The following is a 13,149-nucleotide window of genomic DNA, read 5'->3' as shown; positions in this document are numbered from 1 at the left end:
CCTGGGTTCTCCATGCCCTGTTGAAGCCCTGTTGGGGGTCAATGCTGCTCCCCAAATAGGCGCAGGCGTCCACCATCCCTCATGGGATGAGCCTGCTTAGGCTGCTGATAGAACTGGAGGATGGGGCTTTGGGCATTCCAAGAGAGTCCGTATGTGGCAGAAGAAGCCGACTGGAAAAAAAGAGGGCAGAGGGTTCACCTGCCAGATATTCTCCCCAACAGCCCTTCCCAGAAGGTGGGCATCTTCTCTGATGACATCTGCCTGGCCCATGTGTGGAACAAACTAAGGATGGAGAGGCGTGTGTGTGCGTGCCTGTGTGTGTGTGCCACCAGTGGCCTCTTACCCAGCTGACTCAGGTGCAGATGTCTGGCCAGACCCTACAGATGTGGCCCAGGCTGACCTCTCTGGACTCAATCAACATGGCTCCAAAGACAGGCCAAAGAGAAGAAAGAGGAACATGATCGTCAGTGCTCTGCTCACTGAAGTCACGTTCTATATGTCTGATAAATAAATATATATATAGAGAGAATATATATAGAGGAAGGCCAGAGCAGAAGGTGGGAGTCCTCTCATGCAGGGACAGCAGCCGGGAGAGACAGAAAGGAGAAAAGAGAATAAGCAAGCTGGCCATCTGAGGTCCCCAGTTCTAGCCACCCCAATTCTACCTCGCACAGTGTCTGCAGCGGCATGAACACAGAATAGACAAGTCAGCAGAAACGCCCGCCTCCCGCCCACCCCGTGGAAAAATAGACATTCCGATATTCACGTAATAATTTAGATAGAATACGTTTTCTGCATTTGTGCAAATAAATTAAATGCAACAGTTTTCTTTCTCTCTTTTTGTTCCACAAAGAAAGAAACAGCAACACAATTTAAAAACAGGCAGGCCATTAAAAAGAGCCTGTATGACCCCTATAAACACTGCAGCCCAGCCGAGACTTCTTGGTTGGGCTCATGAGTCTCTGCAGAGTGACCTTACCCTGACAACGATGGCGGGGTGCTTTTGTGGTTAAAGTGACTTGGGCACACCCCGAGAACAGGGTCTGGTCCCACACGTTCACACTGAGGGGTCGGGAGGAGGGGGCCATGGAAGACAGACCATCTCCTAGGCGACATGGGCTGCGGTAGCGGCTGGACGAGGGACTTTACAAGGACAAAGAGCACACCACTCTTGTTATTTACAAATACACAGCAGTCCTTCAAGTGTTCAAGTTTCATAAAAAGGAGGAGGGAGGGAGGAGAAAGGGGGAAATTATAAACGAAAATACGACGGATTAAACAAACAAATAACACCCCCTCCCGCCAAAACATCGAAAAACAAAACAAACAAGAAAAAACAAACACAACTGTATCGCTCGGAGACAACAGAGTTGACAAGAGTCACACAGGGTTTGTGGTATGTACATCGGTTACAGAGGTGGCGACGCGGAGGGGGCGGAGTCACTTTTGTGTTTTTGCTTGTTCTAGGTGCTCGGCTACACACACCCATGTGGGTGAGTGTACCCGTGCACACGCACCCCACGCAGGCCCCGCACCCCCATGCACATACACGCGCACGCTCCATGGCTCATCCACACACAGACACGCCCACGGACAATGGGCGAAGGGCGGTGGGTTATCACCAGTCCGCGTCTTCCTCTATGTAATAATCAGGGGCGGTACCATCAAAGAGGCCCGGGTCGAGGGACTTCCGTTGCTTCCCTCTGGCGAAGACTCGAGAGATGGAGCCGAATCCCATCTTCTCTTTCTTCTTTTTCCGTTTTTGGTCTTCAAGATCCTCTAGTGACTGAGGTAGAGGGGAGAGGAACAGAGGTAAACCTAGGCTCGCAGGAAGGATAGTGGTGGGTGGAAGGGCAGGGAGGAGGCGTTCCAAAGTCACAGTGAGGGGTGGAGGGCACGGATAAGAAGCTGGGCTCTGAGGCCAGCATCCTAGGGGTCTATCCCTTGTTCGCTGAGAAAACCCAGGTTATTTTCAAAGCCTCTCATTGACAGTACTAGAACCCACTCCAGATTGTCCCAAGTGCATCGCTGATGTAAAGACTTTCAGGATGGATCCTGGTTTGATTGCCACATAGTGGCCAGGAGTTGCTCCAGCTGCCTGGGCTACCACTGTCACTTAAGTCCACTTGGCAGACGTAAGGGCTTGCAGAGCATACCCATGAACTTGACCACTGCCTGTGGTCACTCTAATAATGCAGGGTGGACAGGCTGTGTGCAGAACTGACGCTTTAACATGTGCTAAGTGCAGAACAGGGCCCGTCTAGGAGCTCTGACAATGATCTTATGCCTGGGGGTTGGGGTAGCACCTGCAGAGAGCTTCACAAATGTCCTATGCAATGACGTGTGGTTGGTATTATCTACAGAAAGAGTAGGGCAAAACCTAGACTCAAGGCTCACAGGACACTTTAGAATGTCCTGGAATACAGCCCCTGCCCCCAGTCTGTACTGGAATCTCCACTAAGTGGGGCCTAGGAATTTGCATTCAAAATGTATGTGGTCTTCTCTAGGGAAACCCTATGCTGATAGATGGTGCAGAGCCGGAAAATGGGAAACATCTTAACAGGAGAGATGCTGTCCTCAGGTTCTGCTCTGTGTGCCTTTCTCACACTGATGACAAAAGCCGGTAGACCAGCAGCAGCCAGGGGCGCCATGTGTCTACTGCCTGTGGTTCAGGTGCCAGAACACATGTGACTCAAGGAGGGGTTCAATCCTTCTCTATCTTGGGAGTTCAAAACTGGCATCGGGGTGACTGAAGGTTCAGAGCACCCAGGCTGGGAGAGTGTTGAGGAATATTCCTTTATACCGTGCAAAGATGTGTCATTGTGATCGGTTAATAAAGAGCTGAATGGCCAGCTAGGCAGGAGGAGGTTGGCGGGACTTCTGGGGACAGAGAGGACTCAGAGAGAAAGAAAGGTAGAGTCACCAGCCAGATGTGGAGGAAGCAGCATGGGCACTACAGAGTAAGGGTAACTGAGCAACATAAAAGAATGTAGATCTAAAAAAAAAGTGGGCTAATTTAAGTTATAAAAACTAGGAACAAGCTAAGCTAAGGCTGAGCTTTCATAATTAACAATAAATCTCCATGTCATTATTTGTGAGCTGGTGGCCCAAAGGAAAACCTGTCTATGGAAGAGGGTCAAGCTGGGGCGGAAAGCGGATGCGGGCAGCCAGGGAAGCCATACCCACCTGTACAATAGGACTGTGCAGGCTCTTCTGAACTGGGCCGGGACTGTCGCCCTGTAGCCAAAAGAGAAGAAGATGAAGCAGCAGACTCATGACACAGGAGAGCACGGTGGCCCGTGAGGGTGGGGGGCTGGAGGGTGTCTTCCCTGAAAGGAAGCCACCAAGTCCTCCAGGGCTGCCCTGTCTCTACAGTGGATGGAGATCCTTACCCTCTGGCATTTGCACATAGCTGACTGATGGGGCCTGGGGCTCATCAGACATCAGATCAGGGACCCTGAGGAGCTCTCCTGCCTGCTCTGACCTCTTGACCCCTTAATCCTTTGAGGCCTAAGTTCCTGTCTTTGGTCCATGTGTTCGAATGGGAAGTTGGTTCTGCTTGGTATTTTTTTTTTTTAGTAGAGACACCAGTTTTAATGGAAAAAGCATCCTAAGGGGGAGGGGGTTGAGATCAGTGACAGATGCTCACCTAGCAAGCTCTGGGTTCTGTTCCCTGAAAAGGGAGTAGGGGGGGTGGGTGGGAGTATAACAGAAAATTAAACAATTGACTCAGGAGACCACATGTCACTAAAATACCCTGAAACCAGCACAGCAACTCCCGCAGTCTGTGGCTGTGGGTTCAGGCATAAGCAGGGGTCCGCCTGCAATCTCTTACAGGGCTAATAACAAGCAGAGTTGGGACTCAGATTTGGGGTGTCTCATTTCCCCTGGCTCTGTGTTTTTTTCTAGGCAGGGTTCCACAGCAAGTACACACTGGGTCCTGGCTGCCTGGAAACCTGCTCACACAGGTCTGGACTTTTCTCAAATTCTTTCTTGGGTACATCAGGGAGCCTGTGGGTAGGTAGATTTCTATGGGTTGCCAACTATGTCCCTGTAGGGGGGACATTTCCATGGGTTACCAAATGTGTTCCAAATGGGTAGGGAAGGGACCCTTAATATATAGCCCATGAAGGTGCAAAAGTTTTTACTACATCTGTGAATCACGCCTGCTCTACCAAGGAGCAGAAAACACATTGTGATTACAAAAGGCATTACTGGGGAGACTCCTGGTGGTTGTTTCTGGAATTGCAGGCACAGTATCGCCCATGAAGAAACAGATGTAGACCAATATCTCAATGTACAATTTCCCTGTACTGAGGCTTCACTTTTGCTCTAATTAGTGGTCAAAATGCAAGGTAATCTTTAATCCAGTCTTGTTGATCTGTGTTGATAAGTGTTGATCTTGTGGTACCAGGTGAGATCCCTGAGGACAGAGGGCTACTGCCATGTGTCTTATCTCTCCAAACCCCCTTTATTCCACATCTCAACAGGTGTGCACATATGTAAAGCAGTGGTATGTGCTGAGGCTAGGAAGAGGTCGGCCTGTGTCAAATGCTGTCTGGGAGCTGGGAGTCCTCCTGTGGGTAGATCTGTCAGCAGCATTTCCCTGAGGCCACTAGGAGGTCAGCGTGGCCCTTAGGAAGATGCTCCTGCTTGGGGGTGAACACACCTGTCAAAGGGTATCTACCTAGGACTGAGACTCTCCACCTGCATGGTTCGGGCAGGGCCAAGTCCACTATGGTCCTTTCAGTTGACAAATGGATGAGAGAGAGCTTGGAGTGGTTCCCCTTGCTGTCTTTGTGGACAGAAGTCACACTGTTTTGTCACAGCCCCTGGAAAAGAAGGGACCCTAGCTCTTCCACGGGCAATATATAGCTTCTGGGCCAGTAATAACACCCAGGCAGGCTGTGGTGCCTCTTTCAAGTTTAGTCTGGGCGATTTTGTGTACGTGTGTATGCCTGAGCTTGCTGATAAAACAAGGCTGGCCGGCCAGGGAGGCCCGGGGATCCTCCTGTCCCGACCTCCTCAGTGCTGGGATCACAAGCGCACAGCCCTGCGCCTGGCCTCTTTATGTGGACTATGTGGACACTCATCTCTTCATGTTTGCACAGCAAATGCTTCAGCAACTGAGCCATCTCGTCAGCTCTTGGGATTGTAGCTACTTTAATAATAAGCACTTTTCATGCTTACTGTGGATGGGGCCCCCTCTCGCCCGTACCCAGGAAAGTCACTGTTATTCATAACCTTACGTACTTGCTTATTATGGGTTCTCACAGCATGTCCCTCTCCTGAGTGTCCTGAACAAATGCTCACACTGTTAGCAAGTTCTGCTGCTTAATAAAGCAATGCTACCTTGAGTCGCTAAAAAACGCCTCCCCAGGCTGGGGAGATGGTTCAGGAGTTAAGAGCACTTGCTATGCCCACAGATGACCTGAGTTCAGTTCCTGGCACCCACGGTGGCTCACAACCCCTGTAACTCCAGTTCCAGGGGAATCTGATGCCCTCTTCTGGCCTCCACACACACCGTGCACACACATGGTGCACCGACATACACATGCAGGCAGAACACTCATGCACATAAAATAAATGGAGAAGAAAGAAAGAAAAATCCTTATTATGCATCTGAAGACACTTCAGTGTGGCACCTCTGTCATCAGGACATGGCAGGGAAGCCCTCTGGGTTATCCCTATGTTGATGGGACAGAAATCTAAAAGTGGCTCCCACCTCTGACTTTCCATTCCTCTTGGAGGCTGACATGGTTTTCAGCCATCCACTGATGCTGGGACCACCAGCCTGGGAGCCTGCAGTGGCAGGGCTACGGCTTCAGAGCATCTTCCAAAGGTTTGTTGGATTGAAAGCCTGGTCCCCAGTGTGACGATGTGGGAAGTAATGGAGCCTTTAAGAGCTGAGCATAATGGGAACCATTTCTTCCATCAGCTTCCCAACCTCAGTCATTCTGTTCTTAGTAAATGAAAAGCAGACTAGATAGAGCCTACCTGGAGAATGCATGTCTTTTAGCTGCTGGGGTCACTACATAATTTAAAACAACAACAACAACAACAAAAAAAAGCCCAACTTTTTTGACTAAAAAAAGTAAGACAAATTCACAGGGCCTCTCTACAGAAGCCAAATGTGTCCCAAGCCACTGGAATCTCAAAACTAAAACACAGTAATCTGTTCCATTCAGGGTGAAAGATGGGAGCTGGTGCGACAGGGGACAGGTGGTCCTGTAGTCAGGCCCAAGGTCCCAGGCAGGGCCCAAGATGGGGTGCACCTGGCGGGGTTCCAGGCCGCGCAGACCCTCCTCGCCCTCCCGGACACAGGAAGAAACAGGCCTCATTTCTTTCTCTCCCCACATCCACTGCTTCTCGCATAAGGAAAGAACAGAACGGGAAATGCCTTCGCCACAGCGTTCCCTGGGTGGACGAGAGGAAAGAGGGGGCACATCTTTATCCCACCCCACGGCCCCGCCATGTCTGGGCAGGGCCCCAGTGCCCAGGCCCTGCTGCTGCTGGCCTTACGTTGCAGAGGGAGTGCGTCCGGTGTCGTGGGGAGTTGATGTCGCTTGGTGTCGATGACCGGTCACCTTCAGCAGCAGAGGCATCGGAGATGACGGAAGGCTGCCGTGAGTGGCAGGGGCTCACCCTGACCGCTGGAAAACAGGGACGGCTTGTGAGTGAGCGGCACAGGAGGGACAACCTGATGCACCCATTATAGGGACAATGATGCTGAGCCAGGGGGAAGGGGGTGTGGTGGCCAGCTCTTCCCTTCTGCACCACAGCCCTGCTTGTTCTTGGGGTGGCTGCCAGGGAGACCCTCCCCCTTCCTTTTGATCCATCCCAACCCCTCCTCACCTGGGGGAGGTCAGGGTCTATAAAATCTCACCTGAATCGATTGAGACACTATGCAACCCTAACCACAGCTCAATAGCAGAGTCCTGGACAAGAACCCCTGCCCCAAGCTATGACCAGCTCCTTTCTTTCCTCAGTGTCCCTGAAACACAGCCAAGTCCTTTTACTCTCCTAGCCCATGGCAACTGCCATCTGTTTCCCTAAAGACCAGGGTGGCCTCCTTGCCTCTACTATTCACACTGAAGTCAGAGCCAGTGGCTTTTGGCCACGGTCAGGGTATAAAGTATGCCCCTCCTGGTCTATGAAGCCTGGCATGCATAAACTCTGGGCACCTCAGCAGCCAGGGCTCAGCCACTCACTCCCTGCGACACTTGTGCATGCATGCATGCATGCATGCGGAGGCCAAAGGTTGATGGGTGTCTTTTTCTATCACCCTTTTAAAAACTCGCTTTTATTTGTGTGTGTGTGTGTGTGTGTGTGTGTGTGTATATGTGTATGCGCGTGTGTGCACTTGCTTGTGTGTATGTATGCCATGTCTGTGTAGTGCCCGGGGAGCCCAGAAGAGGGCAGTGAATCCCCTGGAACTGGAGTCACAGGTTGCGAGCCTCCACGTGGGAGCTGGGAACTGAACCCAGTTCTCTGCAAGTACAGCCATTGACCTTAACTACAAGCCACCTGCCCAGCCCTATCTACCTTGCTTTTGGAGATAGGGTCTCTCACTGACCCTGCAGCTCACCGAATCACCTAGACTGTCTGGCCAGTGAACCCCAGACCCCAGTCTTCATTTCCTTAGGGCTGTGATTACAGGTGTACACTGTCATGCCCAGCTTCTTCTGAGGTCTAAACACAAGTCCCCATGCTTCTGCATCTGGAGCTTTCCCAGTGGAGCCACCTTCTGGGTCCCCTTTGCGGGTCTTATTGCAGGACGTTATTTACACCTGCATTGTCTGTCTGGCACTGAGTGCACCATGGGTCCTTGGATGCATTCACCTTACTTTCAGGGTTGGCTCTTTGTAGACACTTAAAGTGGTAGATAAAAGGTCTCTCCCAGAAGCCATAGCTCAGAAGCCCACTAGACCCTGCTACAGATCTCTCCCATATGAGAGCGCCAGTACCACAGAGGGACCGTTGTTACCTGGGCATCCACTCCAGGCAGGCACTCCTGACAGACCGTCCTTGTCACCAGGGACCATGTGGCCCAATGGGGAAGCCAGGGAAGCCGCTGGTGGCTCTGAATCAGTTCTAATCTGAGTGAATTCCTTTATAGGCTATATGGTCCAGAGCATGCTCCTCACCCTCTTGAGCCAATCTGATTGTCTGAGCCATGGAGGTGCCTGTGCTGGTTGGTTTTCTGTGCCGACTCGACACAAGCTGGAGTCATCTGGGAGGAGGGACCTCAGTTGAGAAACTGCCTCCTTATTAGCTGGTAGGCAAGTGTGTGTGTGTGTGTACATGTGTGGAGGGGCATTTTCTTGATTGATGATTGACGTGGAAGGGCCCGGCTCTCTGTGGGTGGTGCCACCTCTGGGCTGGGTGGTATAGGAAAGCAAGCTGAGCGAGCCAGGAGAAACGAGCCAGGAAGCAGCATTCAGAATTCCTCCATGGTTTCTGCTTGAGTTCCTGCCCTGACTTCCCCTCATGAGGTTTTTCACTGTCAGATGGAATAACCCTTTCCTCTCCAAGTGGCTTCTGTCACGGAGCTCGCCACAGCAACATAAGGCTAAAATGGTGCTGGTGATAGCCCTTCTGCAGAGCAGTGGGGTAGGACATGCGCCTGCTGTGGTGTGTTGTAGGGAGGGAAAAGAGCCACGTGCCAAAGGCCTTCCCAGCGATGGCCTGGCATTGGAGGTGGGTGACCCCGTGCAGGTAAATACCGAGTTATAGAAGAACGGACGAGCCTGGGACACAGCCAGGGAGAGGGCCCGGAAGCATCTCTAAGGAGACATGCTTACTAAAAAGATCCGAGCTGGCTGCAGGAGAGGCAAGGACAGCAAAGGAGGAAGAGTCTAGAGGGTGGCCCTGCAGCTGCAGGAAGAGTGATCCATTAATTCCTAAACTGTCGCAGGTTCTTTTACCCCACCTTTAACCTCTGCCTCCTGCCACCAAGGTGGACCAGAGGCTGGGGAGCCATCTGCACACCTGGATCTTGGGACTGGCCAGGTAGTTAGCTACCCCTGGGGTTCAGCATCCCTGCTGACCAGAGACTGAGCTGGACTTGTGTTTGATAAGGTCTTCAGTTCCAACCTGGCTTCAAAGGCCTGCTGTATCTCCCTGCAGCACCCTGGCAGTGGGGGAATCCCTGCTTGGGTCAGCAGAACACAGCTGCTGCCTTGGCTCAGCGGAGGCAGGTTCCAGGTCTGTTTACAGAAAGGAGTCTGAAACCCTGTGTATCCCCTGTCAGCGCTGACAGGAAGGGGCAGCTAATATTTACCAAGGCCCTGACTTGGGAATTCTGTACACTTTACCTTTCTGGCAACCCTAGGAGGGAGGGCTCAGCAAACAGACATGTAGCACACACTGGGCATTAAGAAAGAATCCAGCATCCCTCATACCAGAGGAACAGATGACCCTTGTGCCGGGGCCAGAGGTCATGTCCTCTGTGAGTAGCAGAGCCAGGCTATGATCTCAGCAGTGTGAACCTGCGCCTCTATCACCACGCCTGCAGTTCAACTGCCTTACCCTCCACGCTCCATCTACAGGCAGCTCAGGACCTGTGTAATGGTCTGTGGCCCCAGGTAACCAGTTGTGGGTGCCTGGAGGGCCGGCTTCACTACAGCCCCTACAGGAACCTGTAACAGAGTCAGGTGGCTCTCCCTGATGCACAGTGGGATGGCAAGGAGTCTGGAGAGTATACCACAGACAGTGGGCGTGGACACCAGCACTCTGCTAAGTACCCGGAACAAGCGCTTGTGACATTTATACTTTTTTTTTTTTTAAGATTTATTTATTAAGCATACAATATACTGCTGGCAAGGAAGGAACCAGGTCTCATTATAGACGGTTGTGAGCCACCATGTGGTTGCTGGGAATTGAACTCGGGACCTCTGGAAGAGCAGCCAGTGCTCTTACCCTCTGAGCCATCTCTCCAGCCCACATTTATACTTTTTATATATAACCGATGGACTACTACAGCTGTCATTCAAGGAGCTCGGTACCCTCCCCGCCAAAGGATGCGGGGTGTGTGTGTGACTCAGGCTGACTAATTGGAGCCCTCCCAGACACTGTCATTTATTCTGGGGTGGCCATGTAACCCAAGCTGGCTGATCAGGGTAATCAGCTCTCCTTAGGCCCAGTTGAGCCTCTGGACTCAGCTCTGCCTGAAGCCTATCTCTTAGTGGGTCCAGTTACGAGTGAGAGGCATCATCTGTCCTGGGGGCCGATGAAGCGTGAACGCCTGGGCAGGACTCACCTTGCCGGTCTGCAGGGTGGGGAGGGTGGGAGTGGTAGAGCGTCTGCTGGCTCTGACGGATGGCAGCAGTCAGCGGGAGGTCAGCCTGAACCACCCATTCCTGGTTGCCATTGAGCACCGTCTCGCCAGGCATGGCGAGTGAATGCCGCTTTGGAACATCCTTGGTCAGTGTGGCTAAGGACTGCTTGGCCTGTAGCAAGAGCGGGAGACAGGAAGAAGAACGTGTAACCAGAGGGGACCTCTCACCATCACACCAGTGAGCCACCAACCGTGTGGTCCAGGCCATGTGCCTGTAATACAGGTCTCCACCGCACCGGGGTCTCACCTTCGGCTGGCATTAAGAGCAAAGTGAGACCCCCGTGTAGGGAAGAAGGAAGCAAGCACACACTCATCACTTCTGGGTTCTCCAGGGACAAGCAAGGATTCTTTGTGGGTGCATGTATGTGCACGTGTGTGCCCCTGTACACGCATGCATGTGTGTGGAGGCCGCAGGTCAATGTTAGGTGTTCTGTAGAAGCCACCCACCTTGCTTTTGGAAACATGGCCTCTCGCTGGAGCTGGCTCATTAGAGTAAGGGTGGCTGGTTAGCAAGTCCCAGGGATCCTGTATCTACCTTTTTAACCACATGTTCTAAAGGTGCAAGCATTTTATCAACAGAAACACCCCGACCCCAGCCGGGATTCTGATGGCCTAAGAACATGGCATAGGGTGTGTTTTTGGTGAATCTTGTAAAATGCAGATCTGAGATTGAGTTTGCAAGAGGTGAAGGCCACAGGGCAGAGAAGCCAGTCCTGAGACTGCCAGGGAAGGACCCAACACCCCACCATGCACAGGATCGCCATTACATCATCTAGTTCCCGCTGGCAGTAGAAAGGGTGGGCTGTCATGGAGAACACACAGAAGTATCGGAAGAGCTGAGCTGGTGGAAGACAAGGCTGGCATAAAGGGCTCCACGAGACAAGGCCCATATCGGGGGACTGCCACAAGCATGGCACTATGTGGGGTTGGAGGTAGCAAGATTGCCTCTGTGAAGGCCACAGGTCTTCTCTCTGTCCTGCCTCAGAGACTCTTATCTACCCAGATTTGTAGGAGTTTGTGTAGATATGTAGATCAGACAGGATATAAAGTTTGCTGGAAAGGGAGAGGCACACACACTAGACACGGGATTACGCATACTCTTTAGTTAGCCATTTTCTATGGCTTGGCAGCTCTCTAGGGCCCCTGGGGGCAGAGGAAGCTAAATGAGGAATGCAAGGAGACAGGGAAAGGCCCATCATGCTCTCCCCTCTTACAAATATCCCAGGCACATACACAGAATGCAGAAGACCACCCAAACCGACCCATAGAACCAGCATCCTTTCTGGGTAGCACAGGAGGTCCAGGCAATTTCCCAGGAGGGAGATGCCCTCCATTTCCACCCACTTTCTCCCCCAGGGGATGAAGGACCTCACCGCTGGCTGGGCCAGGAGTGGGCCCTCTGTGTAGGGTAGAAAGTCACTACCTGAGAAGTGAGATTCCCTTAGGGCTTCCATGTCTAGACCCCGTAGGCACTAGACCTGAGAGTCTCTCATGCTGTCCACACAGGACTTGAAATCTCTGGGAAAGATTTCCAGAAAAAAAAGAAAGAAAATCTCCTGGGCAGAGGTGAGCTTCAGGGAGGCAGGCAAGTGTTCCCTCAGGCTGTGCCTGCTCAGCCTGAAAACCATCTCCAACCAGCAGTCAACACAGGATGTTTGATCACTTCCACAACATAAAACTCAATGCTAGAAGTTCCTCTTGACCTCTGACCCCCTTCCCCCTCTCTGGGTTCCCACCTTCCCTTGAGCACCCTGAACCTGGAGCACCGAGCTCCTGGGGATTTCTGAGTTGGGATGACTGTGCCCATGTGACTATAGTCCAGCTAGAGATGGGCTTGACCTCTGCTGCCCTGGAACTTGCTGCGTGACTTTGAGCATCCCCGACTTCCTGCTGCATCTTCAGGTCCTGACTGCCTTCCGGAATGCCCACGTGCTTCTGTCAGGCAGAGCTGCCCTCTGTTGCTTAGGATCTCTGCGACTTGTGCTCTCTGCTCTCTGAGAGGGCTGCCCGAGTCGGCCTTGACCTCAGAGCAGAAAGGTCTAGCCTGAAGTCTGTCAAGGGATGACGGGGAAGGGCTGTCAGAGGGACACTCGGAGAAGGGGCCATCGCGGGTCCGTGTAAAGCACTTCCCTCCGCCTCTAGAAAGGCTCAAAGCCTGCAGCAGCAGAGGGTCTGGAGGGAGGAGCTGAGTTTCTGGCCGGAGTACAGCAGGCTCTGTGTCAGTATATTGGGAACAGAAGCCAGAGGGGCTAGTTCCTAGTATAGGGAACAGCAGGGAACCCATCAGACACTGAGGCCAGGGCTCAAAGCACCAAGATGGGCTTCGTCTACCTGTCCAGAGGGACCTAGGTGATCCTGGCAGACAGGGTCTTTCCCACCAGTCCCCCAAGGGCCGCAGGAAGTATCAACAAGCCATGAAGTGGAGGTAGTCTTCCTGCCTTGAAGGCTCTCACCACTAGGGGTCAGCATTGCACAAGGCAGCTGCCCGGCTCAGGGTAGCTTCACTCTTGCTGTGCAAACTATCCTGCCATCACCTCATACAGATGCTGTGGTAGTTGTCTCCTCGTATTTCATCCTCCCTAAAGCCCTGCAGGGCCTATGCAAGGATCCCCAAGTAGAACAGAAGCTGAAGAGGTCAAGCATCCCCACGGAGGTCTGTAACTGCACTAGCTGATGCCGGCACCCTGAAGGGCAATATAGCCCACTACTAAGGAGTCACACAAGGAGGGTGGGGTGCCAGGAGGGGGGGATTTAAGATGGGTAAGGATGCTTGCTGTCAAGCCTGATGATCTGAGTTCAATCCCAGGATC

At 52.4% G+C, this 13,149-nt stretch overlaps 1 protein-coding gene across 1 annotated transcript in view; it reads right to left on the bottom strand.

Annotated features, from left to right (window-relative positions):
• Kazn (kazrin, periplakin interacting protein) overlaps window positions 1-13,149 on the bottom strand; it is a 128,158-nt gene that overhangs the window by 33,192 nt on the left and 81,817 nt on the right. Inside the window, exons 5-8 of the mRNA XM_038335172.1 lie at window positions 10,262-10,451; window positions 6,523-6,653; window positions 3,187-3,237; window positions 1,663-1,786 (exon numbers count right to left, since the gene is read on the bottom strand). Of these exons, the coding sequence (XP_038191100.1) occupies window positions 1,663-1,786; window positions 3,187-3,237; window positions 6,523-6,653; window positions 10,262-10,451 (496 nt within the window). The remainder of the gene's footprint in view (window positions 1-1,662; window positions 1,787-3,186; window positions 3,238-6,522; window positions 6,654-10,261; window positions 10,452-13,149) is intronic.

Source organism: Arvicola amphibius, chromosome 6 (assembly GCF_903992535.2).
Source record: "Arvicola amphibius chromosome 6, mArvAmp1.2, whole genome shotgun sequence".
In the NCBI taxonomy this organism is placed as follows: Eukaryota; Metazoa; Chordata; class Mammalia; order Rodentia; family Cricetidae; genus Arvicola; species Arvicola amphibius.
This window is presented reverse-complemented; position numbering and strand designations above follow the sequence as displayed.